This window comes from Podarcis vaucheri (assembly GCF_965113315.1).
Source record: "Podarcis vaucheri genome assembly, chromosome: 8".
Taxonomy (NCBI): domain Eukaryota; kingdom Metazoa; phylum Chordata; class Lepidosauria; order Squamata; family Lacertidae; genus Podarcis; species Podarcis vaucheri.
The window spans coordinates 5,568,366-5,595,817 of record NC_138766.1 but is presented as its reverse complement, the minus strand read 5'-3'; the positions used below and the strand labels follow the sequence as shown (position 1 = coordinate 5,595,817).

The window sequence follows — 27,452 nt, the reverse complement described above, 5'->3', positions numbered from 1 at the left end:
AAAGTGGGTGCATTTTGGACTCGCAGCTGTCCATGGAGGTGCAGGTCAATTCTGTGTCCAGGGCAGCTGTTTACCAGCTCCACCTGGTACGCAGGCTGAGACCCTCCCTGCCCGCGGACTGTCTTGCCAGAGTGGTGCATGCTCTGGTTATCTCCTGCTTGGACTACTGCAACACGCTCTACCTGGGGCTACCTTTGAAGGTGACCCGGAAACTACAACTAATCCAGAATGTGGCAGCTAGACTAGTGACTGAGAGCGGCCGCTGAGACCACATAACACCAGTCTTGAAAGACCTACATTGGCTCCCAGGATGTTTCCAAGCACAATTCAAAGTGTTGGTGCTGACCTTTAAAGCCCTAAATGGCCTTGGCCCAGTATACCTGAAGGAGCGTCTCCACCCCCATCATTCTGCCCAGACACTGAGGTCCAGCGCCGAGGGCCTTCTGGAGGTTCCCTCACTGCAAGAAGCCAAGTTACAGGAAACCAGGCAGAGGGCCTTCTCGGTGGTGGCACCCGTCCTGTGGAACGCCCTCCCACCAGATGTCAAAGAGAACAACAACTACCAGACCTTAGAAGACATCTGAAGGCAGCCCTGTTTAGGGTTGCTTTTAATGTTTGATGCATTACTGTATTTTAATATTTTGTTGGAAGCCGCCCAGAGTGGCTGGGGAAGCCCAGCCAGATGGGCGGGGTATAAATAAATAATAATAATTAATAATTACTACTACTACTACTACTACAACCAAACTGCGGAAGGCAGTGGAGGATAGGAGTGTCTGGCATGCTCTGGTCCATGGGGTCACGAAGAGTCGGACATAACTAAACAACTAAACAACAATAATAAAGAATCTAAGAAGGAAGAAATGTTCATGTGATAGTAGTCAGGGAAAAGTGGGGATTCAGTGGTCAAGGTCATGACCAGATGGAATCTGAGTTTGTGCTATCTTGGGAGCCTGAGAATTTGGGTAAGAAAACTAAAGTTGGAGGGTCTTCCCAACCCTAACCCTAAGTAATATTAGTAATAATCATTTATTACCCGCTATGGGAGGAGGGTATATGATCGTGTTCTTGTACATATTTGTAACTTGCACCAGCCTGTTGTTCTTTCTAAACTCTGAAGTGGAGATGAAATACCCGGAAAACTGTTTCAACAATCCACATCTCTTTGCAGGCTAAATGGAAAGGAATGATCCAGGCGACTCTTTCTGGGCTGGGGTTCCTCAGCCCACCCGAAAGAAAGAAATGTGCAGTTTCCTCCACTATGGATAATCTCTCTCTCTGTGTGTGGGTATCGTTTCTGCTGAGTTGTTGAAAGTCATCAGAAAGAGGACCAGGTAGAGCTTTGGATTAATCCATTTTATTAACAGGTTCATCATCATTTGTACATGATTCTTAGTTCATCATTTCAAATAAAACTATCAAACTGTACAAAAACAAAGAGATTTAAAAAGGGGGTGGCAAAACAGGATGGTGGCTTCCCCAGTGGTACGAAACATGGAAACTCAATAATTTATAAATTCTCAAAAGCTGTGAGAATCCAAACAAATCTCTTTATTATCTTCATCTTAAAAAGCTGCAAAAATAGAAACTGTAAATTACTGTAATTAGCAGCCACAAGATCCTTTAAAACTGGAACTTGATTAACTGTGAGCATGTCTAGAAAAGAAGATGAAAATGAGTCAATCAGTAAATAAAGTGCTGAAGGCCTTGAAAACGCAGCGGAGTCACTTCTACCACAGCAAGAAAGGAAGAGAAGCACAACATCCCATTGAGCGAGTATATCTATGCTTACAGCAAAATGGAATATGTACAGCTATCTGTGATGAGCAGCTCGGTCCCCCACCCTCCCCACGCATGTCGCTTAGCTTGCAGTTGCCTGGATGCCCATGAAGCAGAAGCAGAAGGGAAGGGGCAGAGGAGAAGAAGCAGGAGAGAATTCCCTACTTAGGGTGGCTGAGAGCACGGCAAGAGCAGAGCCTGCACTGCAGCACAGCCAGCTGGGATTCAGTTACAGAAGAGAAAAAGAAATGTCCATTAAGCTACTAAATGTTCAAAACGTTACTTAGCACTGCTAAGATCCCTGTATAGCAAAGTTATTTTCTTCCTGTCCATGTTTTGGGCACTCTTACCTTTACAAGGTTATATATTGGACACCAAGTTTTAAAACTGTACGTACATTTTGGCAGTAGAGCAGATAATGTAGTTATTGCAATACATGGGCCACTCATTGAGTTCTGGCGATAGCATTTGATTTTACATGTACACTGTTCACCCAGTTACCTGTAGAAATGCTGCCCATTGATTCTGTTTATCTGCTGTCCTAGTATTTATTGACTTGTATATTGTAAGGACTATGGCGCTGCAGCACCACTGGTAGTAGTTAAAGTAGTTAAAGGAACAGATTTGGTCGTGTCTCCATGTTGCTACAGCACTGCAGCAGTTGCTCAGTGGAAAATCCAGCTGTTTACAAGGAAACACAGCTGGCAAAAGAACATCCCAATCCTTGTATGGAAAACTTGTCCATTTATTGCATGCACAGTAAAGGGAAATGTCAACAGTGATAACCAGTGCAGGCAGTCTATGATCCTGGAATACTTAAGCACCAGAAGAGAAGCTTCTTTGAATTCTTTCTGCTGTAGTATTTGCATTATGTACTTAATGCACACCCAAGAAACTATTGTGCTCATAAGTTTCAGTTGAGGAGGACAAGATACCACTTTCTGGTTACTTTAACCTATTGGTTACCTGACGTGTTCTGGTCTGTCATGTCTTTCTCTGCTTTGCTGTTTACCACAGGCAACTGCCCTTGGCTAATGGAAGGGCTGGAGTAAGTCTTCCTCAAGGAGATGTCTTCAGCTTCCATTGTGAAGAGGTTGGCTTCTATTTTTTCCAGATCATCTGTCCCGGCCTTTATCTTCGCACACAGAAGATTGATATATGTCTCATAGCGGCTTTTCTGTGAAGGACAATGAAACAGACCAAAAAGCCTGAGAGAGAAAGTCAGGAATGACCAGAACAATAGATAGAGAGACAAGTGCTAGGGATTTCTGTTTGTGACCAGGAGGAAGTGTTTGCTTGAAGGATGGGTAAGCTGTCAGTAAGGGAGCGAATACAGGACCCTAATCTGGTTCATCACATCACATGAATTGACATATAAATCTGCTCCATCCCACATTTATCTGAATAATTTTTGGGAAACTTCTTTAAAAATCCACATAAATTTAATTTTTTTTAAAAAAAGAAAGTTAAAGGAGGTGGTTTAAGAGTTCTCTCTCTTCCCTGTTTCCCTTTCTTCTTCCTTTTTACACCTACCAGCCCTGGTTTCTGCCACAGCAACTCCCTGAGAGCAAGGGCACAGCATGTCCCATCATGCGCAGGAGGAATTGCAGTGCGTTTTCCAACACATGCAGCAGCAGGAGCAGCATGCAAGCTTCTTTGATGGTATGGAAGGACTGGTGATGGGGGGAACGGCTTCCAGCTTGAGCTTCCATTAGTGTACTTTAGAAGTGGACTTACTCTTATGTGCATATTTTCTATCAAAATATGCATTTTGAAATATATTTTGGTACATTTTTGAACTGAGCTTTTTAAAGTCTGGATCCATACCAGGATTAGTCCAGGAAGGGTGGATCAGATCCCTTCATCTTGAAATACACAAATACTTAATTCCTCAAGCATCATTACATGCACTTGGGCTCCTGGCCAATGAATTCTGTGAGGACGGAGAAGGTGTACCTCTTTTGGACAAGCCAAAAACAAAGAATGGCAGAAGTTCAGAAAACCCAATAAAATACAACTTCAGCAGAAGACCTACTGAGAATGGATAACACCTTGAGCTCATGCATTGTGCAGAAATCACATGGGCAGGCGCTATGCCCTGAATGCCTCACTTCAGGTGGATAATAACTTTGTTTATCTCAACAGTTTGAGGACCTTCCTAAACATCCTATACTCATATCAACAAAGGACCTTATTTATAGTGTTTTACAGGTATAAAGCTACTTGGGAGACATGCAATTAAGTCTAATCAGGATAATTACACAGGGAACTGAGTCTTTTGACTGCCGGGAAGCTATTGTAGGCCGAGAGAGAGAGAGAGAGAGAGAGAGAGAGAGAGAGAGAGAGAGCGATGCTTAGAGGTTTGCTTTGTGTGCTTCATTTCTGCACTAGGAAACCATGTTTAAAGGTAAAGGTAAAGGTACCCCTGCCCGAACGGGCCAGTCTTGACAGACTCTGGGGTTTGTGCGCCCATCTCACATCTATAGGCCGGGGGCCAGCGCTGTCCGAAGACACTTCCGGGTCACGTGGCCAGCGTGACAACGCTGCTCTGGCGAGCCAGCGCAGCACACGGAACGCCGTTTACCTTCCCGCTGGTAAGCGGTACCTATTTATCTACTTGCCCCCGGGGGTGCTTTCGAACTGCTAGGTTGGCAGGCGCTGGGACCGAGCAGTGGGAGCGCACCCCGCCGCGGGGATTCGAACTGCCGACCTTTCGATCGGCAAGCCCTAGGCGCTGAGGCTTTAACCCACAGCGCCACCCGCGTCCCTCCACAGCGCCACCCGCGTCCCTTGAAACCATGTTTAGGGCCCTACAAAAATATGTTCCCTGGGAGAGCATCCCAGGCACCATAAGGTATTGCTCATGCCCCATCAGAGGGCAGAAAGAGGAAGTCAGACCTTAGAGAGGAAGATCTGGCCCAAGTGGGTTCCCCACCACCACCACTGCAAAACCTTCTGTTCCCATTGCTTCACTGATGCTGGAGCTCAGACATTTGTAGAGCCTGACAAGGGTGTGGCAGGGACCTATCTAGTCCTTCAACACGCCCCCAAACCAGCGGGGAGACTATGCAAGCCGACAGGGTGCATTTCTCACCCATTGTTTCCAGTGGGTAGAATGATGGAAAGTCCCTAGGAATGTATATGTGACCCTGCAATTCTACTTCAGCCCTGGTGTCATGAGCCCTGCAGGACACTGGAACTGGTGACTCATTTGCCTCCAGTTCTCCCTCCTGCTGTCTGGTTGGACTGCTCCCTAAAAGTCTTTAAACAGAAAGAGATTATGAGCTCACCCATGCTTCCCCAGTCATTCTCTCCAGGTTTACCCTATCTTTGTCCCACAGATCATTTGTCACCTGGAAAGCCTCACCTCAAATATTAAGTAATGCTCTTTCAGGCGATATTCTTCAGCCTCTTTGGACTTGAGGCCTTTCACTACCGGGTGCAGTTTATGCTCCGTTAACTCATCTGCAACTTGCCTCATTTTATTCTCATGAGACTGCAGCTGCTCCTCCTGGAAGGCGAGGAGGAAGAGAGACTGAGTCAAGTTCTTGTATACAAATACAAAGGGATTTACCAGAATTCAGAATTCAAAAAGGGGAAAAGAGAGGACCCAAATAATTATCGCCCAGTCAGTCTGACATCAATACCAGGGGAGATTCTGGAACAGATCATTAAGCAAACAGTCTGTGAGCACCTAGAAAGGAATGCTGTGATCACCAATAGTCAGCATGGATTTCTGAAAAATAAGTCATGTCAGACTAACCTGATCTCGTTTTTTGACAGAATTACAAGCCTGGTAGATGAAGGGAACGCAGTGGATGTAGCCTACCTTGATTTCAGCAAGGCATTTGACAAGGTGCCCCATGATATTCTTGTAAAGAAGCTGGTAAAATGTGGTCTTGACTATGCTACCACTCAGTGGGTTTGTAACTGGCTGACTGACCGAACCCAAAGGGTGCTCATCAATGGTTCCTCTTCATCCTGGAGAAGAGTGACTAGTGGGGTGCCACAGGGTTCTGTCTTGGGCCCGGGCTTATTCAACATCTTTATCAACGACTTGGATGATGGACTCAAGGACATCATGATCAAATTTGTAGATGACACCAAACTGGGAGGGGTGGCTAACACCCCAGAGGACAGGATCACACTTCAAAACGACCTTGACAGATTAGAGAACTGGGCCAAAACAAACAAGATGAACCATCGGCTGGGTGAGGACTGCGGGGCCTGCTCCCTTCCAGGGCCTTTTCCAACTGGCCCAGGGGGCATGGCCCAGGCCCTTTCTCCCGGCTATAAGGGGACTCCTGCTGCAGGGAAGCCTCGGACCATGGGCTGGGTGAGGACTGCACGGCCTGCTCCCTTCCAGGGCCTTCTCCAACTGGCCCAGGGGGCGTGGCCCAGGCCCTTTCTCCCGGCTATAAGGGGACTCCTGCTGCAGGGAAGCCTCGAACCATCGGCTGGGTGAGGACTGCAGGGCCTGCTCCCTTCCAGGGCCTTTTCCAACTGGCCCAGGGGGCGTGGCCCAGGCCCTTTCTCCCAGCTACAAAGGGACTCCTGCTGCAGGGAAGCCTCGGACCATCGGCTGGGTGAGGACTGCAGGGCCTGCTCCCTTCCAGGGCCTTTTCCAACTGGCCCAGGGGGCGTGGCCCAGGCCCTTTCTCCCAGCTACAAAGGGACTCCTGCTGCAGGGAAGCCTCGGACCATCGGCTGGGTGAGGACTGCACGGCCTGCTCCCTTCCAGGGCCTTCTCCAACTGGCCCAGGGGGCATGGCCCAGGCCCTTTCTCCCGGCTATAAGGGGACTCCTGCTGTAGGGAAGCCTTGGACCATCGGCTGGGTGAGGACTGCAGGGCCTGCTCCCTTCCAGGGCCTTCTCCAACTGGCCCAGGGGGCGTGGCCCAGGCCCTTTCTCCCGGCTATAAGGGGACTCCTGCTGCAGGGAAGCCCCGGACCATCGGCTGGGTGAGGACTGCACGGCCTGCTCCCTTCCAGGGCCTTTTCCAACTGGCCCAGGGGGCGTGGCCCAGGCCCTCTCTCCCAGCTACAAAGGGACTCCTGCTGCAGGGAAGCCTCGGACCATCGGCTGGGTGAGGACTGCAGGGCCTGCTCCCTTCCAGGGCCTTCTCCAACTGGCCCAGGGGGCGTGGCCCAGGCCCTTTCTCCCGGCTATAAAGGGACTCCTGCTGCAGGGAAGCCTCGGACCATCGGCTGGGTGAGGACTGCAGGGCCTGCTCCCTTCCAGGGCCTTCTCCAACTGGCCCAGGGGGCGTGGCCCAGGCCCTTTCTCCCAGCTAAAGGGACTCCTGCTGCAGGGAAGCCTCGGACCATCGGCTGGGTGAGGACTGCAGGGCCTGCTCCCTTCCAGGGCCTTCTCCAACTGGCCCAGGGGGCGTGGCCCAGGCCCTCTCTCCCAGCTAAAGGGACTCCTGCTGCAGGGAAGCCTCGGACCATCGGCTGGGTGAGGACTGCAGGGCCTGCTCCCTTCCAGGGCCTTCTCCAACTGGCCCAGGGGGCGTGGCCCAGGCCCTTTCTCCCAGCTAAAGGGACTCCTGCTGCAGGGAAGCCTCGGACCATCGGCTGGGTGAGGACTGCAGGGCCTGCTCCCTTCCAGGGCCTTCTCCAACTGGCCCAGGGGGCGTGGCCCAGGCCCTTTCTCCCGGCTATAAAGGGACTCCTGCTGCAGGGAAGCCTCGGACCATCGGCTGGGTGAGGACTGCAGGGCCTGCTCCCTTCCAGGGCCTTCTCCAACTGGCCCAGGGGGCGTGGCCCAGGCCCTCTCTCCCAGCTAAAGGGACTCCTGCTGCAGGGAAGCCTCGGACCATCGGCTGGGTGAGGACTGCAGGGCCTGCTCCCTTCCAGGGCCTTCTCCAACTGGCCCAGGGGGCGTGGCCCAGGCCCTTTCTCCCGGCTATAAAGGGACTCCTGCTGCAGGGAAGCCTCGGACCATCGGCTGGGTGAGGACTGCAGGGCCTGCTCCCTTCCAGGGCCTTCTCCAACTGGCCCAGGGGGCGTGGCCCAGGCCCTTTCTCCCGGCTATAAAGGGACTCCTGCTGCAGGGAAGCCTCGGACCATCGGCTGGGTGAGGACTGCAGGGCCTGCTCCCTCCCAGGGCCTTCTCCCAACTGGCCCAGGGGGCGTGGCCCAGGCCCTTATTGGGAACAAACTTTTGGGGAAGCTGGGAAGTGTTCTGCAATTGCTTCCCTGTTCCAATGTGTTTTAAAATGTCCTCAAGCAGTCGGTGGCAATTTAAATTTGTATTTCTTTTTTTCCTTTTTTCTCTTGTTGGGGGTGGGTGGGTGGGATGGACAGTTGGTTGGGGATTAATTTTAGTATAATTGTTCTGTTTTTGTTTTCTTTTGTTTTATTGGTTCTGTATAGTTTGTGTTTTGTTTTTAAGGGGCGGGATCGGGGCTGCCTGGGAGTGAGGCCCCAGCCAACACGATGGCTGGGACAAGCTCCACAGGGGGGGAAGCACTGGGACATCCGATCTCGGTGATCATGGGCAGGAGGCGGAGTTACGCTAAGACCAGACCATGTCATTACCGAGGAGGCAGGTTTAGTCGTTGTTTGAAGACTATCCCTGCCTCCGGGTCTGGCCTTGACCAGATGGATACTGGAATCAACAGGGGAAACCCACATAACCTGAAGGTGTTGCTGTGTAATGCCAGGTCAATGATGAATAAAACCACTGCCATCCATGACCTGATTGTGGATGGAGGATTTGACCTGGCTTGTGTGACAGAGACCTGGTTGAATGAGGCAGATGGGCCTGTCCTTGCTGCCGCTTGCCCACCAGGTTTCTCTTATGCACAGCAACCCAGGTCATGTGGGCGGGGAGGGGGGGTTGCAGTGATTTTTAGGAAGTCATTAGTTTGCACCAGGCGTCCTACTGGGAAGACCCAGTTTTCTGAGTGCATGTTCTGGAAGTTGGGCAATAGGGGCAGTACAGGATTCCTTTTGGTGTACCGACCTCCCCGCTGCACCAAGGATTCCCTGTCCGAGCTGCTTCAGGTCGTGGCGGATGTTCTCCTGGAGACACCTAGTTTGGTTGTCCTAGGGGATTTTAACATCCACGCCGACACGACCTTACAAGGGGCCACTCGGGACTTCGTGGAAAGCATGGCCTCCATGGGGCTGTCCCTGAATAAGTTGGGCCCAACTCATAGTCATGGACATGCCTTAGACCTGGTATTCACCTCTAGTGACGTGGGTGATCTGACACTAAGTAAAAGTGAAACCAAAGAAGTGCCATGGTCAGATCACTTCCTGGTGCAACTGGACTTCTCCGCGACCCTTCCCCTCTGCAGGGAGGTGGGACCAATTCGGATGGTCCGCCCCCACCACTTAATGGATCCAAATGGTTTCCAGAGAGTGGTAGGGGATGCTTTATCCCATGTTGATGGCCTTTCAGCTGATTCCCTGGTGGCCCGCTGGAATGCGGAGTTAACCAGGGCTATCGACTGTCTGGCTCCGAAGCGCCCTCTCCGATTGCATGGAGCCCGGACAGCCCCATGGTTTTCTTCGGAGCTGAGGGCGATGAAACAATCGCTGAGACGGCTAGAGCGTCGGTGGCAGAAAACTCACTCCGAATCTGACCGGACACAGGTTAGAGCTCAACGTCGAGCCTACCAAGTGGCGATAGCGACGGCGAAGAAGACTTTCTTCACCGCCTCTATTGCATCTGCAGAAAATAGTAGCAGGAGACTCTTTCAGGTGGTCCGCAATTTAACGGAACCACCTTTACCACCGGGGCCTTGTAAAGACCCCAAGATCTCCTGCAACGATTTTGCAAAGTTTTTTGCAGATAAAATCACTCATATTCGGAAGGAGCTAGACACCACCGTGGGAGCAGGGCCGGGGCGGGAGAGTGCTGGAGCCCTGTCTGGTCAAGTTGCATGGAATCGATTTCAATCCGTTACCCCCGAGGATGTGGACAGGCCGCTTGGACGCGTGAAACCAACCACCTGTCTCCTTGATCCTTGCCCATCCTGGCTAATAAAAGCAAGCCGGGAAGGGCTGGGCGATGGGCTCTGCGGGGTGGTGAATGCTTCCCTCTGTGAGGGAACATTCCCAGATCCGCTGAAAGAGGCGGTCATTAAACCGCTTCTTAAAAAACCATCTTTAGACCCGGCCAGTATGGCCAACTATCGCCCAGTCTCAAATCTTCCATTCTTGGGCAAGGTGATTGAGCGTGTGGTTGCTGAACAACTCCAGGCACGCCTGGAGGATGCGGACCATTTGGATCCCTTCCAATCAGGGTTCAGGCCTCATCATGGGACTGAAACTGCCTTGGTCGCACTGGTTGATGATCTCCGGCGAGCTAGGGACAAAGGTGAGAGTTGTTTCCTAGTTCTGCTGGATCTCTCAGCGGCCTTTGATACAATCGACCATAACATCCTTCTGGACCGTCTAGAGGGGTTGGGAGCTGGGGGCACTGTTATACAGTGGTTTCGCTCCTTCCTCCTGGGCCGTGTTCAGAAAGTGGTGGTGGGGGATGAGTGTTCAGACCCTTGGGCCCTCACTTGTGGGGTGCCTCAGGGTTCCGTCCTCTCCCCCATGCTTTTTAACATCTATATGAAGCCGCTGGGAGAGATCATCAGGGGGTTTGGACTGGGTGTCCATCAATATGCAGATGATACCCAGCTCTACCTTTCTTTCAAATCAGAACCAGTGAAGGCGGTGAAGGTCCTGTGTGAGTGCCTGGAGGCGGTTGGAGGATGGATGGCGGCTAATGGATTGAAGTTGAATCCTGACAAGACAGAAGTACTGTTTTTGGGGGACAGGAGGCGGGCTGGTGTGGAGGACTCCCTGGTCCTGAATAGGGTAACTGTGCCCCTGAAGGACCAGGTGCGTAGCCTGGGAGTCATTTTGGACTCACAGCTGTCCATGGAGGCGCAGGTCAATTCTGTATCCAGGGCAGCTGTCTACCAACTCCACCTGGTACGCAGGCTGAGACCCTACCTGCCCGCGGACTGTCTGGCCAGAGTGGTGCATGCTCTAGTTATCTCCCGCTTGGACTACTGCAATGCGCTCTACGTGGGGCTACCTTTGAAGGTGACTCGGAAACTACAGCTAATCCAGAATGCGGCAGCTAGACTGGTGACTGGGGGCGGCCGCCGAGACCACATAACACCGGTCTTGAAAGACCTGCATTGGCTCCCAGTACGTTTCCGAGCACAATTCAAAGTGCTGGTGTTGACCTTTAAAGCCCTAAACGGCTTCGGCCCAGTATACCTGAAGGAGCGTCTCCACCCCCATCGTTCTGCCCGGACACTGAGGTCCAGCGCCGAGGGCCTTCTGGCGGTTCCCTCATTACGAGAAGCGAAGCTACAGGGAACCAGGCAGAGGGCCTTTTCGGTGGTGGCGCCCGCCCTGTGGAATGCCCTCCCATTGGATGTCAAGGTGATGGACAACTACCTGACATTCAGAAGACATCTTAAGGCGGCCCTATTCAGGGAAGCTTTTAATGTATGATATTTTAGTGTTTTTTGGTTTCTGTGGAAGCCGCCCAGAGTGGCTGGGGAAACCCAGCCAGATGGGCGGGGTACAAATAATAAATTATTATTATTATTATTATTATTATATTTAACAGGGAGAAATGTAAAGTATTGCACTTGGGCAAAAAAAATGAGAGGCACAAATACAAGATGGGTGACACCTGGCTTGAGAGCAGTACATGTGAAAAGGATCTAGGAGTCTTGGTTGACCACAAACTTGACATGAGCCAACAGTGTGACGCGGCAGCTAAAAAAGCCAATGCAATTCTGGGCTGCATCAATAGGAGTATAGCATCTAGATCAAGGGAAGTAATAGTGCCACTGTATTCTGCTCTGGTCAGACCTCACCTGGAGTACTGTGTCCAGTTCTGGGCACCACAATTCAAGAAGGACACTGACAAACTGGAACGTGTCCAGAGGAGGGCAACCAAAATGGTCAAAGGCCTGGAAACGGTGCCTTATGAGGAACGGCTAAGGGAGCTGAGCATGTTTAGCCTGGAGAAGAGGAGGTTAAGGGCTGATATGATAGCCATGTTCAAATATATAAAAGGATGTCACATAGAGGAGGGAGAAAGGTTGTTTTCTGCTGCTCCAGAGAAGCGGACACGGAGCAATGGATCCAAACTACAAGAAAGAAGATTCCACCTAAACATTAGGAAGAACTTCCTGACAGTAAGAGCTGTTTGACAGTGGAATTTGCTGCCAAGGAGTGTGGTGGAGTCTCCTACTTTGGAGGTCTTTAAGCAGAGGCTTGACAACCATATGTCAGGAGTGCTCTGATGGTGTTTCCTGCTTGGCAGGGGGTTGGACTCGATGGCCCTTGTGGTCTCTTCCAACTCTATGATTCTATGATTCTATGATTCAGACTTTGCACTTTTTCTGGAGACATATAGTTGGAACAGACCTGGCCAGAGCCACACATGCCTTTGTTAAAAAGTTACAATTGGATTCTCTCTTCAACTGTCTTTGAAGAGTGACCAGATGCAAACTGCTCCAGCTGAATTCTTTTCATAGAATCATAGAATCATTTTACTGTGCTACTGAGTGGATCATGTGACCACATCATTACATTGACTTCATATGTCTGTTTCCAGCACAATTCAAAGTGACCGTTGTTACCTTTGAAGCCCTGAATGGTTTGGGATCATTGTAGGCTCCCCGCCCACCCAGGTCCTCAGGCTTTTCTATATCCTGCCACCAGCAAGGGTTCAGTTAGTGAGTACATATCAGATGGACCTCTCTGCAGTGGTTTCTGGACTCCCTGCCCCAGGGGTTCTACCTGGCCTGCTCTGTGAGGCAAGAACTTTTATTTCAACAAAGCCCATGGGCTTAGCTGGTTTCTGGGTGATCTCTCAAACTGGATTCTTTCTTCTGCTCATTTTAGATTGTGTTGTGTTGTATTTTTAATTGTGTTGATTGTATGCCACCTTAATGCTGCAGAAATATTTTTGGAAATATTAGATATGGATTTAGAATGAATATTTAAATAAAGAAATAACATAAACAAACATGGTGGAATGTAATGGGTGGTCTATCACCACTAGCAAGGTGACCCTAATGTCAAAGTTGCCACAAGGGCATCACTCTAAGGGTGAAAGAGTAGCTGTGGGAAGATCCTGTCTCCCTCTTGTGGGGGAGCCGTTTTGGAGGACTTGGAAAGGAAGCAAGAATGACACCACATGCCTCTTCCCTTTAACAAGAGTGGACAAATGTGGCAGACAGGTCAGGAAGGGTGAGGACAGAGGGCAGGCAGTTTGTTTTATCCCAGATTGCAATCTTGCTTCATTCTACCACTATTAGTATGTGTGATCCTCAATGACTGTGCTAATGTCGTGAAGAAATTAAGAAAAAATGGGCCAAGATGAAGACTTATGCATACAGCACTCAGTTTGATGGCTTTCTGCCATATATGCACATACACACGCTTTTCCCTTTTTCCTTTTACCTGACACAACTTGGTTGTTGAAGATGGCAAGAGAGGACGGCAGAATTTTTTCATGGAGCAAATAGCAGCTGGAAATGCAGGGGCAGAAAAAATGGCAGCCACCAAGTTTATTCTCAGAATCCAGGACAGCATTTCTCCTTTGCTTCTGTGGAGACCAGGCAGGGTTGAAGGAAGAGGACCATTACACACAAGAACAGAGAGGCAGGATGTGTCAGAAGTGGGGAGGGAGAGAGACAGAGAACACACATGCCAATATGATAAAAGTGAAGGGAGACTCAATACATTTTTCTTCCCACTAAGCACCCTTTCTGAACTGCTGGGTGTGTGTTGAAGCCTTTGCTAATGACTTGAGATCCAAACAGTCTGGGACCAGATTATCTGAAAGAATGCCTGATTCAATACAGACCTGCCTACCCACTTTAATTGTAGCAGAGGAGGTTCTCTGGTCATCCCGCTTCCTGTGGGAATCCATTACATGACCACCAGGAAGAGGGTCTTCTCTGCATCCACTTTGTGAATTTAAGGTAAATTAAGGGGGTTGGAAGCCCAGGTGCAGTTTCCAAAATAGGGACCCCCCTTCTCCCCAGAAGGAAGGCATGAAATAAGGTGCCATACAAAAGTCTTGTGGTATCTTAAAGATTAACATGTTTACAATGGCATAAGCTTTCCCCTTGGTCACCCCTGTTTTTGCACCAAGGGGTTAGGTTAAACCTTCCCATTTCATCTAACCATGTCATAGAGATGTAAACCAGACAAGAACCTTCATCCAGAATCAATCATCTCTTGGTTTACGTGGCTAGTGGAATGCTTGGTGGACAGTTGCTAGTGCCAGTTAAGTAGCCACATCTGCAGGAGGCCTCAGAATAGGGATATAGACTGCTTGCGTCTTCTGAAGGCAATTGCCATAGCTGTACGCAAAATAGTTGGCCATGGGTCTTAGAATACAGAGGCAAAACCAAGAGAGCCCTTCCACAGCCAATAGTACATGGGGGGGGGCTTATTTGGAGGTGGTCAGATCTTTCACTATTGGAGGGTGAGGTGGGAGACACATATTTGAGAAAGGAAGAGAAAGAGATAGATCACACCCATATCTTATTATTCCAAAGAACTCAGTACCTTACACAGTTTCCCCAGAAGCTTACAAGGCCATACCTGCTTAGCTTCTGCAGTAAAACAGAGACATGTTCCTTCAGGTAATAAGGAGCTATAATGCCAACTAAGCAGTGATGTACTGTTTTCTAATTCTGTCTTTAATAAGAAACACAATGAGACAAGGTACTTATGAATGAGCCCCCTTGAGATGAGGACTTTCGTAATGTCCCCCATGATGTGGAGAATAGCTGGGCAATCTCCACTTGGCCAGGTGAAAGGAAAAGAGTAATCCCTCATGGGTTCTGTTGGAACACTTACGGTGCTTGGAAGAGGAACACTCTCCAGTCTGCAGTCTTCAGCTTCAGCACATTGGATTTTTTGCTATAATCGGAGGCTTTTGTGGCTAAGGCATGGTGAATCCGGATGGCATTCTTTAGATCTACTTCAGAAAGATCTTTGTCAGGTTTGTATTCATCCTGTGAAGGAGAAGAGAGATAACAGTATTAGCAACTCAGATAGAATCATGCTGGAAGGGACTTACTAGCTTTCCAAAACTGTTCCAGGCAGGTGTTTATCCAGTGTCTCCTTAAACACACACACATACACATCTCAAATGAAGAAAATAAAAGACAGAAGAGATTAATCAAATGCCACCCACTAGTTGGCAATATTAGTCTCAGGGGAAAGGGTAGAAGGAACAGTGGCTTTGATTCAAAGAACCATGAGGGGCATGAGTGTGTTAGCACTGCTCTGTGAATTATTGTTCTAGAATAAAGTTTGTGCTATGTTGCATCTTGAGTTGCATCATATTATTAGAAACATGAAGCATGATACAGGTTGTAGTGTTTAAGTGTGTGGTGTATTTAGGCAAGTGAAGAGCGCTGGGGTCGGGACCCATGTTGTTATATAAAATCAATGTGGTGTTGCAGAGAGAAAACGCGGATGGCTGTGTACTGCAGATTTAGTAGATGCGATGATCAACGTTTTGCCCGACACATGAGCAGCCAGTTGCATCAGTGCCAGAAATACATAAATTCTCTGTTAGCCAAGAGTTAGGAGCATGACTTCACTGAAATGTGCACCACACAGGACAAATCCTTTTCCTTCAATAAACTTTATTGTTACAGACCAGTGAACAATTGTGCTCTGTACAAATGGAAGTAGCTTTTGTGACGCAGTTCTCCTGTTTGACACCCCCTAGTGCCATTGACATCAGTGCCTGTGTCCACGCACACACTTGCTCTTCTCCTCCTCTGTCATGTTCCAGGGGACTCTCGCCTGGCCCTGACACATGGCGTTCCGGGAGGTTCTGCACCAACCCCTCGTGCACTGATCCATGACCCTCTCTCACTCTGCATGGACTCTTCGTCAACGCCAGCCATTTCCCTCGTGGTGGTTGTGGCAGCTTCTTACATGGGTTCTCCCCCACAAAAGTTTTCCTTAGACCCCTCAGCTCCTGTCCTCAATTGTGCATAGATCCACTAATATTCAGAAGTCCAGTCCACATAGCCTTGTACTCTTGTATGGTTGTTTGATGCAGTTGGTGAACTCCTGGCAGATGGACCTCATCATGCTAGTGTTCTTCTCAATCTGCCTTTTTCTGGGCCCACACATCCATAATGATATGTGGGTGGTGTTGGGCATCTTTCAGCAGGTGGGCAGCGCATGCTGTATGCCTCAAGGGATGGCAAGGGATGCTTCTGGTGGTGATGACACATAGACATTTCTTGTCCTCCTATTATTGGTGGTTACACCTAAGGCAGAAAGAATAATAGAAAAGATCAAACATGACACAGCCAGCTGGCATCCATACATTTTCTGAAATACATATACACTTACAACATCCATGTACACAAACAGCCCACTTATATGTTGATTCTCAGGTACAATGTGCTGATAACTTACATTTCATCAAACAGGCTGTCCGTTCAGAGAAGTCCTTGAAGTCTTTGTGGTCATGCCTAAAGTCAGAGGTGTCTTATCTGTGCTTTGAATGACAGAAATATATCTGTAATACTCAGTACATAGATCAAGGAAATTATGCTAAATAGAAAACAATTAAAGCCAACCAACCATCAGATGAATAATTGTCATTATGCCATTAAGAGGAACTCCCACTGCAAGGTTTTTGCCAGGCTTCTGGAAAGAAAGTGTAGTACACACACAGAGTATGGAATTACTTGTAGAAATGCACACTGTCATATTAATAGATGGTTGTTAAGCACTGCTAGAGAAAGGTGACACCTGACCTCTCCGAATGCCAGCCAGAGGATCCCTTCCACAGAAATCTCTGAGAAATGGGGAGAAAAGCGTGAGTCCAGGCAAAATTAAAGCAGAAACATTTGAAAGCATTTCCCAATCATAAGTGATGTTTTCCACATGGTGGAAATGTGTAATGGTGTCAAAGAAATAATGGAGGATTTTTTAAATCACTTGATAAGGATTCTAAGCTATTCTATGAAATTCTGTAGGGCAGAATAATAAAGTACTAGACTCTTATATTTTAGTCCTTTATATGTTTGCAAAAACGTAGAGATAATCAGCACCACCTTAAAGAATAGGTTGGTAAACTGTTGGACTTTGCAGCAATGGCTAAGTTGACAGATTTCCTTGGATTTTGGGAAGGAGAAGAAAGACAAGACAATAGCTCGATTAGATTGCAAATAAATTTATTAAATATAATGAAAGATGGGTTAATATCAAATATGAGTTATGGTTTTTGCAATGTTCTAATAATAATTAATTACAATAGCTAATAATGTAGCTTAAGATATAATAGGTATGCTGGCTTCTGCAGAGAATTCTTATTAACTATAAATGTAATATCAATTTGGGCTGTTTTTAAAAGAAATCCCATCTACCATGAGTGATTAATGTTTATGCGAACCTCTAAAAGAGTGGATCTACTTTTTATCTGCAGTAGTATTTGTAAAACATATTTAACACATATGTGAAAAGTGTTCAGTTGGTTTTTCCCAGCTATCTTTGTTTTCAGGTTGTTCATAAATGTGCTGTTATGAAATTGTACAGACTTTAATTTTATATATTGGGGTTTCCATTTCCAGCTGTGAACTTGTAGAGTTGCTTCCCTGAGCTCTCCAAAGCCCCCCCTCAAATTGGAGATAATGGGGGATAGCAGGGAATAGTCTCCCTCTTAATGCCTCTGATGAAATTTGTTCTGTCCCATTTCTGCAATAGTGTGTGTGTGTGTGTGTGTGTGTGTGTGTGTGTGTGTATTAGCAACAACTGTGGTGCTTTTATCCCCTGCTCCCCAATATCCTTTAAAGAGATAAAAGCTGCTTGAAGCATCAAACAAGTGTGAATTGCATGTGTGCACTTTGAAAACTCTGGTCCCAAGAGCCTCTGAGTCATCGTGAGATGGGGAAATGATATGCTGACTTGCACTGTACAGGGGGGAAGAGGCTGCCTCATACACCTACGGCAGCAGTCATCTTCTTTATGTGTACCATGCAAAGCATGTCCGACTCATTATCCAAATCACATGATTCATGGGAATTAGACATATTGTGTGGAGGGCAGATATTTTTCCTTCAGGAAATACTTTGTTGCAGGGATGTTGCATTTTGCCAGCATTTTCTAACTGAGGAATATAATTGTGTAAGTCTCACAGGGACCTACTGTATGGTGCCGAAGGCATCAATAGTAGTGTCGTTTTCCCAAAATGCCTGAATCAATTAAAAGTTTTTTGCTAATGATTATTTTAATCTCTTTTAAAAGTCGTCTCTCCTCTGCTGTGATGGGAGTTTAAATTAAATATTGTGACACTTAAGACTGAAAGCATATGTCTCATCTTTTAAACCAAGCACGACACACATGAATGACAACAGCCTCTCCCCATTTGGGTGAGCTTTCCTTCACATTACTTTCAGTTCTCTGAAGGATGTGGGCTTTCCCTCTTCAGTGATGAAGCACCAGTTCTGCAAGGTTCCAGCCTAACCTTTAGAAAATATACCTCGCAGCACTCAGGCAGGGGGATACAGGGGGCTGAGAAGGCTTGCAAACGGCAGCAACCGCCGTGTTGCTGGAAGGAAGTGGTAGAGAGCAAAGAAGAAGAGAAATAATGGCTGCTCTGCTGAAGATGAGTGATCAGCCTGGTGCCCTCCCTGAAAATCAGCTGCGTCCTTTAATTCTTCATTTTAAGTGCACAAAAACATTCAAAAGAAACACTTTTGGAAGGGTCCATTTTCCTATGACATCTGCTATCTCATCCCCCCACAAAGGGAAAAAGGCTTACCTTAGAAAATAGGGTCAAGGTAGCAAGTGCCATAGGGCTCCATCAAAGATGGGAACAGCCTACTGCCCCCCCCTCCATTTGAGAAGTGAGTGACACTCTCCATGCAAATTCCCCAGGATCCCCAACGGCAAGAGATATTGCCAGTGCTACTGCCTGGTAGCGCCACTCGCTTAACTTTTTTCTGGAAAGGAAGACAGACCTGGCAAGCTACTTCATCTTCTCAGAGGCTTCCCCACGACCTGGCCTGTCTCCCCCTTCACCAAGGAGACTTTTTCTCTTGGAATGGAACAGAAGGCATCAGAGAGCTCAGGAATATGAGCAGAACCGAGGTGGGGGAGCCCTTCACAGCAAGCTGTGCCCACTTTGTTTTTTGCCACAGCCCACCTTCACCCACCCTTTATTGTCCCAAGTATCTGGCTCATAATCTTGCAAAACAGGATGCTGGAGTAGATGGGGCCCTCAGTCTACTCCAATATATGCTGAATTCATTATCTATGGTGTTTGTTTTAAGCGAAAATCCTCGCACTGTAGAGAGTTAACTTGGTGGGATCTTACAGAACTCTCAGAGTGTTAAACATACCTTTTGCAAATACAAGATGGTTCCTTTAAGAACAGCATAAAACTTCTTCCACCCTCTTCTTCCTCTGGGAGCTGAAAAACATATCATTCTGTTGATTACAGCGTTAATACGAGACATCACAGCAGATCCACAGAAATACAATTTTTGAACTAATCCACAAAAGACTGCAATTATGATGGGGCGAGGGGGGGTAATACAGTGAAGTGATTATCAATAGAAATGGGAGAGAAACTTAATCTAGTTCACATTTAAAACGGAATTTAATATATTTGCACTTTCTGAAACAACGTGAGAGAACAAAACACACTTAGCTGACTTTTGTGGTGCAGTTCTCTCAACCACCAGTGTTGAGGAAAATGAAAATTATGGCAGATGGAGTTGATGGACTACATGGAACTGGCGGAAATGACTGGCAGAATCCGAGACCAGGGAGAAGAGTCGGTGGAAGAAGATTGGAAAAAGTTTAAAGACTATCTACAGAAATATTGTAAAATTAATGAATGCTAGAAAAATGTTGGAATGAAGTTATATGGCTTTAGTAGAAATATTATAAGGAATTAAGTACAGATAGGTTAATAGAGCATCAAAGGAAAAAATAAGGTTAGAATGAGTTAAGATAATTATAGGATAGAAAACAGAGGAAGATGGAAAGGAATTGCTGAAATAATTAACGGAAGTGGAATACAAAAAGGGAGGTGTGAGGAGGTCGTGGAAATAAGTAAATGAAAGATGGGATAATGAAATTGTTTGATTTATCTTATTGTCTTTGTCTTGTTTTGTTGATTTGATGTGTTGTATTGTATTGGGTTTTTTTCTTTTTAGTGTTTAAGTTTTTGGAAAAATAATAAATATTATTTTTTAAAAAAGGAAAATGAAAATTAGGCAAAAGTATGCATAAAAGCAAACATTGTGTAAATAACATAAAAATGCATTATATTAGGAGAAATTGCTTGCAAAAATGTCAAACTGCATAAAAATACATTGGTTAAAGTAAAAATCCATGCTAAAATGCTGAAGAAATATCATGATTTTTTAAAAAAAACCACACACACACAAATCGCTGCAGAAACATGAGGCATTTTAAGGAAAACTGCCATCATCAGCCTTGGCAAAGGTCTTCCCATTAGCTCATTTGTGGCCTGTTTATGCGCATAAGGACCTGTTTATTTCACACCCAGCAATGGCTTTCCTATGGCTTCTTCTCATGCTACTCCAGGAATGGTGGTGAGGAATTCCAGTACAGTGGTGCCTCGCAAGACGAAAAGAATCCGTTCTGTGATTCTCTTCGTCTAGAGGTTTTTTCGTCTTGCGAAGCAAGCCCATTGACGGATTAGCGGATTAGCGCTATTAGCGGCTTTTAGCGGCTTATCTGCTGATCAGATCAGCGGCTTAGCGGCTTAGAAAAAGGGGGGGAGGAAAACAACCCCGCAGGAACTCGCAAGACATTGTCGTCTTGCGAAGCAAGCCCATAGGAAATTCGTTTTGCGAAGCACCTCCAAAACGGAAAACTCTTTCGTCTAGCGAGTTTTCCGTCTTGCGAGGCATTCGTCTTGCGGGGCACCACTGTAAGTGCTTCCACCTAAGCATCCAGAGAGAGCAGCACTTACATTGCAAGGAACCATACAAACAAATTCCAAAGTTACCAGTGTGGTGTAAGGAGAAGCCATGAAGAAGGGACTCCCATGCTATCACCAGTAGCTAAAACAGCCCTGGAAAATATGAAGGGTGATGCGTCCCATGCTTCCTTGTTGTAGCCCATGCGTGCATCAGTGGAAAGCCAGACTCTCTCCTTGAACATAACCATTTCAACAAGCGTCTCTGCCACTCTGCTGCGCATCCCTTGCCCTTGTCGCTGGACCCCCTTCAATACGTACTTCTCTTCCCATCCATGTCCGCATGGGTTTTCCGAGTGAGAATGCCATGCTTGTAGGTTACAGCGTTCTGGGCCTGGGGGACATCCAGGAATGGATTGCTGCCATCAACTATCCTTGCCATTTTCTTTGTGCTGGCACCAAATTTATCATCCACCAGTTCTGACAAAGACTTTCTGAGCTCATCTTCATCACTTGGAAATAAAGTGAAATAGAGAAGTTAAGCAAACTAAGACTGAGATGTGTGGGGGGGGGGTTCCCTTTGAAAATGGGTGGGTAGGTGAGCAGGAAGCAGTGTGTGTTTGGAAGGGGGGGAAGAAGCCTCTATTGGCATTAATGGCTGTTGCTCTGAAGTCATCACTTATGTCTAAAGGAGTGTCTCTACCCCCATCATTCAGTCCGGACACAGAGGTCCAGATTTGATAGCCTTCTGGTGGTTCCCTCATTGTGAAAAGTGAGGTTACAGGGAACCAGGCAGAGGGCCCTGTGGAACACCCTCCTATCAGAAGTCAAGGAATAATATCAACTATCTTGACATTTAGAAGACATCTGAAGGCAGCCGTGGAGAGGGAAGCGTGGTGTGTTACTGTTGTTCCCTGTTTAGAGAAGTTTTTAATGTTTGATGTTTTTATCGTACAATATTGGCCTGGATATAAGCCACACTTTCCCCCCAAATTCCAATTGTGAAAAGTTAAAGTGCGGCTTATATTTGCAACCTTATGGTATGGCTGCTGAAACAGCTGCCCACGAGGGCTGTTGGGGGTGCGGGACAATGGCGCCCGTCCCAACCGCATCGCCAACCCTCCCTCAAGCCGCCGTAAGGAAGGGGGAAGGGGGGAGGGCCGTCAGCAAAACAGCCCAGGAGTGCAGGGCAAAGGCACACAGCCTGCCTGCCACTCCCAGTCATCCCCAGGTGCCAGCTTGGGGTGGTAGTGCCAGGAGTGCCGGGAGGCAGTAGTGTTGGGAGGCGGGCGCACAGTGTGCTCAGAACCGAGCGCCAGCCACCCCGCCCCTGCACCCTGTTCAGGGCAGTAGTGCCAGGAGGGGGCCGCACCCGCGAATAAGCCTTGAATTTTAAAGGTGTGGCTTATTTGTGGGTGCGTCTTATATTTGGGCCAATACGGTATTTTTAATATTCTGTTGCGAGCCACCGAGAGTGGCTGGGGATACCCAGCCAGATGGGTGGGGTATAAATAAGTTGTTGTTGTTGTTGTTGTTGTAATTTGTTGGAAGCTGCCCAGAGTGGCTGGGGCACCCTAAGATGGGCAGGAAATTAACAACAACAACTTGGGAAATGACTCCTGTCTCTTAGGAGCCAGGACAAATGTTCTCCATCTGTTTGCACATCAGCTGCAATCCAAAACTACACCCAGAAAAAGTATTAGTAAAGGTAAAGAGACCCCTGACCATTAGGTCCAGTTGTAACTGACTGTGGGGTTGCGGCGCTCATCTCGCTTTACTGGCCGAGGGAGCCGGCGTACAGCTTCCGGGTCATGTGGCCAGCATGACTAAGCCGCTTCTGGCGAACCAGAGCAGCACACGGAAACGGTGTTTACCTTCCCGCCAGAGCGGTACCTATTTATCTACTTGCACTTTGAGGTGCTTTTGAACTGCTAGGTTGGCAGGAGCAGGGACCGAGCAACGGGAGCTCACCCTGTCGCAGGGATTCGAACCGCCGACCTTCTGATCAGCAAGCCCTAGGCTCTGTGGTTTAACCCACAGTGCCACCTGCGTCCCTCCAGAAAAAGTACTGCTAGGGGGCAAAAGCCAACCATCTCCATGGGTCCCTTGAGGCAAGAATCTGCCCCATGGTGGTGAGGTTTTGCTCCCCAACAATGGCTTTGCTTTTCTGGGCACAACCTCAGAAAGCAGCCCTTGGTAAGCCCTCACTATGTCAGTGTGGACATGACCAGGGGGTTGTATTCAAAGTAGCTATCTCTCAGTGAAACTGTGGTTTCTATCGAATTTCACATTTCTTGTTGAGCCGATGTGACTAGGAATCACTAGGGAGACCAAACTGTAGTAGTAGTAGTAGTAGTAGTAGTAGTAATAATAATAATAATAATAATAATAATAATAATAATAATAAATATTTAGCCATCAAAAGATTACTAAATACTTAGACTGTGTCTTTGATCTACAGGCGCAGGTTCTCTTTAGACAAACATGGGTTTCACTTGGGTTTCAATTAAAAGGATGAGCAAAACAATCAAAGCTCATTTCAGGTGTCTTGTCAGATAAAGAAATGCTTTGTAAAACATTATTATTATTATTATTATTATTATTATTATTATTATTATTATCATCATCATCATCATCATTCTTTAATCCTCCCCTCCCCCACCCCTACCCTGAGAGGGAGGGGTTTTTTGCCCTTGGGACACAGGGACTGGTGGGAAAGGGAGAGTAATTTTGAGTGTTTCTATCCAAAACTAAAAACAAAACAGAAATCTAACAAGGATTATAAAGCAAACAGGAAAGATTTTGAAAAATCCCAATTAATTTTCAAGGTAAGTTGGAGGGGGCTTGCACAGATCTATTTAAAAATGTAGTGCTCAGTCTGACTCAATTCCTCTCTGCAACTTTTTATCACTTGGAGAAGTGGGGTTGCATTCACACAATAGTTCTACAAAGATGTAGGAACAGTAAGGTTGTGTGGAGGAGGTTTGCTGGCCTCTTCCATGTCTGTGCTCCTTAGCTGCTGAGATGAACAGCAGCCACCTCCTCAAGAGAAAGCGCTGCAACAGAAGTATATCTTATGGCTAATGCACATATTGTGTACTATCTGGCAGAAAAACATATCTGACAGCAGAGAGATAACCAGAGCATGAAGGTAGCGCTACCATCTGCTGGGAAATCTCTCTGCTTAGATGTTGAAATGTCCTAGATAGTGTCCTATTTTATCATCAGTTTACACCAAAGGGTGTCAGTTCTGGAAATCATATACCTGTCTTTCAAGGCTAATGACTTCGTCACCTGCCTTGGGTATTTTTGAATGGTGTTTCTCCTCCTCCTTCCTTCCTGCATGCATTTATTTATTTAACCAGATGCTCAGATGCACTTTCTTTGAACTCACTTATATAACACTTCCCCCCAATGCTAGTGTTTTCCACACAGCCAAATGGAGATAGACAGCTAGCTCCCTCCAGTGGATCTTTTAAATTAATGTTTCAGTGAGATGTGTACTGCCACTCTATCTCTCTGAAGTAAAACTGACTTTGGCAAAAGACTATATTTTGACAATCCCACCAAAAAAACACAACACCTTTCTCTAGTGCTCTGAATACTTGAAACTACAAAAACCTGCAAAACCTTCCTGAAAAATGTCATGTATTTCCTCAGAAAACCAGGCAACAAGCAAATGTAAGCTTTTTTTAGACGCAACCTGTACAAATTGTTGTGACCTACCGAGCCATCTATTAGGCTGGCAAGGAGAATGATCATATACCCCATTTTACAGTCGCAGGCAATAATGTGTTTATTAAACTCCTGGTGGGCTGCCATACCTGGCTGGTGGATGGCTGTTCGTTTGATGGGTCAGAAATACGGGTGCTGGCCATTGGGTTGGGGTGTGGCCCAGTTTGTTCGGAAATTTGGGACAGCCTCATTAAAACCAAGGAGCAAAGCCATGCACCCTGGGAGCTGATGTTTCTTTTTCTTACAGTTGGTGAATTCAGGTTGTTGTGCTAAATTCCCTCAACTGCTGGCCCCACCAATCTGTCACAATAGTTTCATTTTAAGAGTTGGCAACCCTAGTCCTAAATTGTGCAGGCCTGCTTTCGATGCTATTAAAACGACTAGAACTTGATTTTGCCTTAAAAGATCATTATGTAAAAGCTGCACACAAATCCCTGTGATGTAATACTAAGGCTATATATAGATGACTTTTTTCTAGTCAGATTGCTGATTGACCCATTTTCTTCCTATGGCAAATGTCCCTGCTGCTGTTTGAGTGGCTTTTACAACCAGCCGATTAGATAATGACTAAATATTAGATAATCTAACTAAATATGATATGCAGTGCTTCCCCCTCCAAAACAATGTGAGTGCCATATCTTCACGATATTTGGCACTTTCAGAAGGAAATAAAAAACACTTTACAGTATCCTTCTCCACAACTGTACTCAAGCAATCCTTTAAAATGAGGTGGCGGGGATGGGGATGGGGGTGGGGGGTGGGATAGTGACCAAGCAAGATTTTTCCAACAACCTGCATTTCTTCAACATGTTGTTCATTATTTGCTCCCCTTTCTCTGCCCCCACTCCATCTCAAACATAAACAATAACCCCCATCTCCTGCTTTTTGTTCCCAGCATGCAAAGCTGAAATTCCTGCAGCAAGACTTCTCCCCCCAACATTTGCCTGATTTTTGCAGTGCATCTACAGAATGGGGTTCAAGTGGTGATAGTGCCATGGGGGGGGGCAGCTATAGCCAGCCTGTGAAGCAAATCATCTCACAGCATAGAAATGATTCTGAGGCAGGGAAGGCGCAATTCCATGTATTGCATTGCTGGACAGGAGGGGGAAATCCAGCTCTTAAATGGGCTTTTAAGGTTTTAAAAATACATTCTACATGCCTGATGCTATTAATTCACCCTTGCATTTAAATCTAATCAAACAGAGAATGTGAACTGAATAGTCAGGAATTTTATTTTTGTTTTGAAATACTCATTTTGGTTGAGGGAGAATGATTAAGTAAATTGTACTCGGATTACTCAAAACAAGTTTTTCTGTTAGTTTTGTGCAAACATTTCCCAAATACTCCATTTGACTTTTGTCCTCAGCAATGACCTCCAGAAGAGTGCTTATAAAGGATGCCGTCCTGGAGGGATCAGCAGTTTGCATACAGGAAAAAAACACTGCTTGCCTTTGCAGCACTGCATCAAGAGCAGCTGCCATAGCAGAAGGACAACCTGAGGGAGATTCACGTTGTTCCCTAGAATGCTCACACGATGGAAGCCACCATCTTACGTGCTTGTGGGACTGTGACTCTTCATTCAGTACAGAGTTACATGTGATCAAAGATGGTGGTACCCATAGTGTAGACTCTCTGCAGGACACTTTGGGTGGTCCTTGGAGATACTGTCATTGAAAACATAGCCGAAAAGGTCAATAGGAGTGCAGGGAGGAAATTGCTAGCAACCCCCCCCCCCCGAAAAACAACTCAGTTCTGCTAGTGCGGGGGTGCTAACATGGTGCCTTTCAAATATTTTGGACTCTAATCTCCATCAGCCCCAGTCTGCATGGTCAATGGTCAGGGATCATGGGAGTTGTAGTACACAACCTCTGAAGGGCGTCACATTGGCTACCCTTGTGCAAGCGATGGCTAGGCTTCCACTGCAATGTTTCAGAAATAAGATGAGCTGCTTCTTCAGATGCTCCCTTTAATTTCTGCACAATACAGTGTGAACTGGTTTTAGTGGGGAGACGTAAAGAGGATGCAGAACCCAAAACAGCTGGTGTAGAGCAAGCAGCAACCCAGTGCAGGAAGACCAATGGGACACGAAATCATTAAAAATGTCAACAAATGAAGCAATAAGCAACTAAATATAATAGCAGATCAGAGCAGGTTAAAGTGATATTCTATGTGAGTGAATTTTTAAAAAGTACAGTTCCTTGCATCTGCATTGTGCTAACAGCCGACATGTGGGGTGGATTTCTGTGGCCCAAAATACAAGGGGCTGGATCCAGGGGGTCAGTTCTGCAAATGGAAAGGCCAACTTCCTCTTTGCCCTGAAGCTCCTCGTGTCACAAATGGTCAAGGGGACAGTCTCCGGATTTACAAATCTGTCCCCGGACAAAATCCGTCCCTGGAATGTTCCCGGATATCATTTAATGTCCCCGGATCTATATTTTAAGAGTGGTAGATTTATTAGTAGGGAATGAATGTTGCGTGATTGGTTCAATGGCACAAGACACATCATATGGGGACTTCTGGCGAGGCAAAATGGCAGGCTCCATGGCAGCAAGCAGCTCCTGAAGCCAGCCAGAGACAACTGCGCTACCAGGCTGGCTCTGGGCTGCTGAGGCTGCCGCTGCTGCCACCACTGCCGAGGGGGAACCAGGGACACCCAGTGTGCCAACTGGGGGAACCGCTGACACCCCCCCCCCGTGACCCAAATTGAGTCGGGCACAAGAATGCCTGGCCACCCAGCCAACTGCCCGGCGGTGCTCCGGGGCCTGGAAAATGCCACTGAAGAGGAGAGGTAGGAGAGTACCAGGAGGGCAAGGGCACGTGGCCAAGCCCAGGCCCAATCCGAGCCTACTCCATTGCAGCTAGCGCTCCAAGAGAACAGGCCGGTGCCCAGATTGAGGCAGCGCGACAGAGGAGACCACAGAAGAGAATATATTAATTCTTAATTTTTTAAAAAATTAACTTTTTTAAAATAACTTTTTTTCCTCTTTTTAAAAAAATTGTCCCTGGGGAAAGTTTAC

General features: G+C 47.0%; 1 protein-coding gene and 1 long non-coding RNA gene across 2 annotated transcripts in view; both read right to left on the bottom strand.

Moving 5' to 3' along the window:
- Window positions 1–1,337: 1,337 nt before the first annotated feature.
- PSD2 (pleckstrin and Sec7 domain containing 2) overlaps window positions 1,338–27,452 on the bottom strand; it is a 64,345-nt gene continuing 38,230 nt past the window's right edge. The window contains exons 10-15 of the mRNA XM_082234296.1: window positions 21,022–21,212; window positions 19,148–19,218; window positions 14,631–14,788; window positions 13,221–13,365; window positions 5,147–5,290; window positions 1,338–2,956 (exon numbers count right to left, since the gene is read on the bottom strand). Of these exons, the coding sequence (XP_082090422.1) occupies window positions 2,735–2,956; window positions 5,147–5,290; window positions 13,221–13,365; window positions 14,631–14,788; window positions 19,148–19,218; window positions 21,022–21,212 (931 nt within the window). The 3' untranslated portion in view covers window positions 1,338–2,734. The remainder of the gene's footprint in view (window positions 2,957–5,146; window positions 5,291–13,220; window positions 13,366–14,630; window positions 14,789–19,147; window positions 19,219–21,021; window positions 21,213–27,452) is intronic.
- Window positions 14,795–19,139, bottom strand: LOC309538918. The gene is made up of 3 exons (XR_014222501.1): window positions 16,386–19,139; window positions 16,218–16,294; window positions 14,795–16,066 (listed from the first exon to the last, which is right to left on the bottom strand). It is a non-coding gene; the product is annotated as an uncharacterized lncRNA (long non-coding RNA).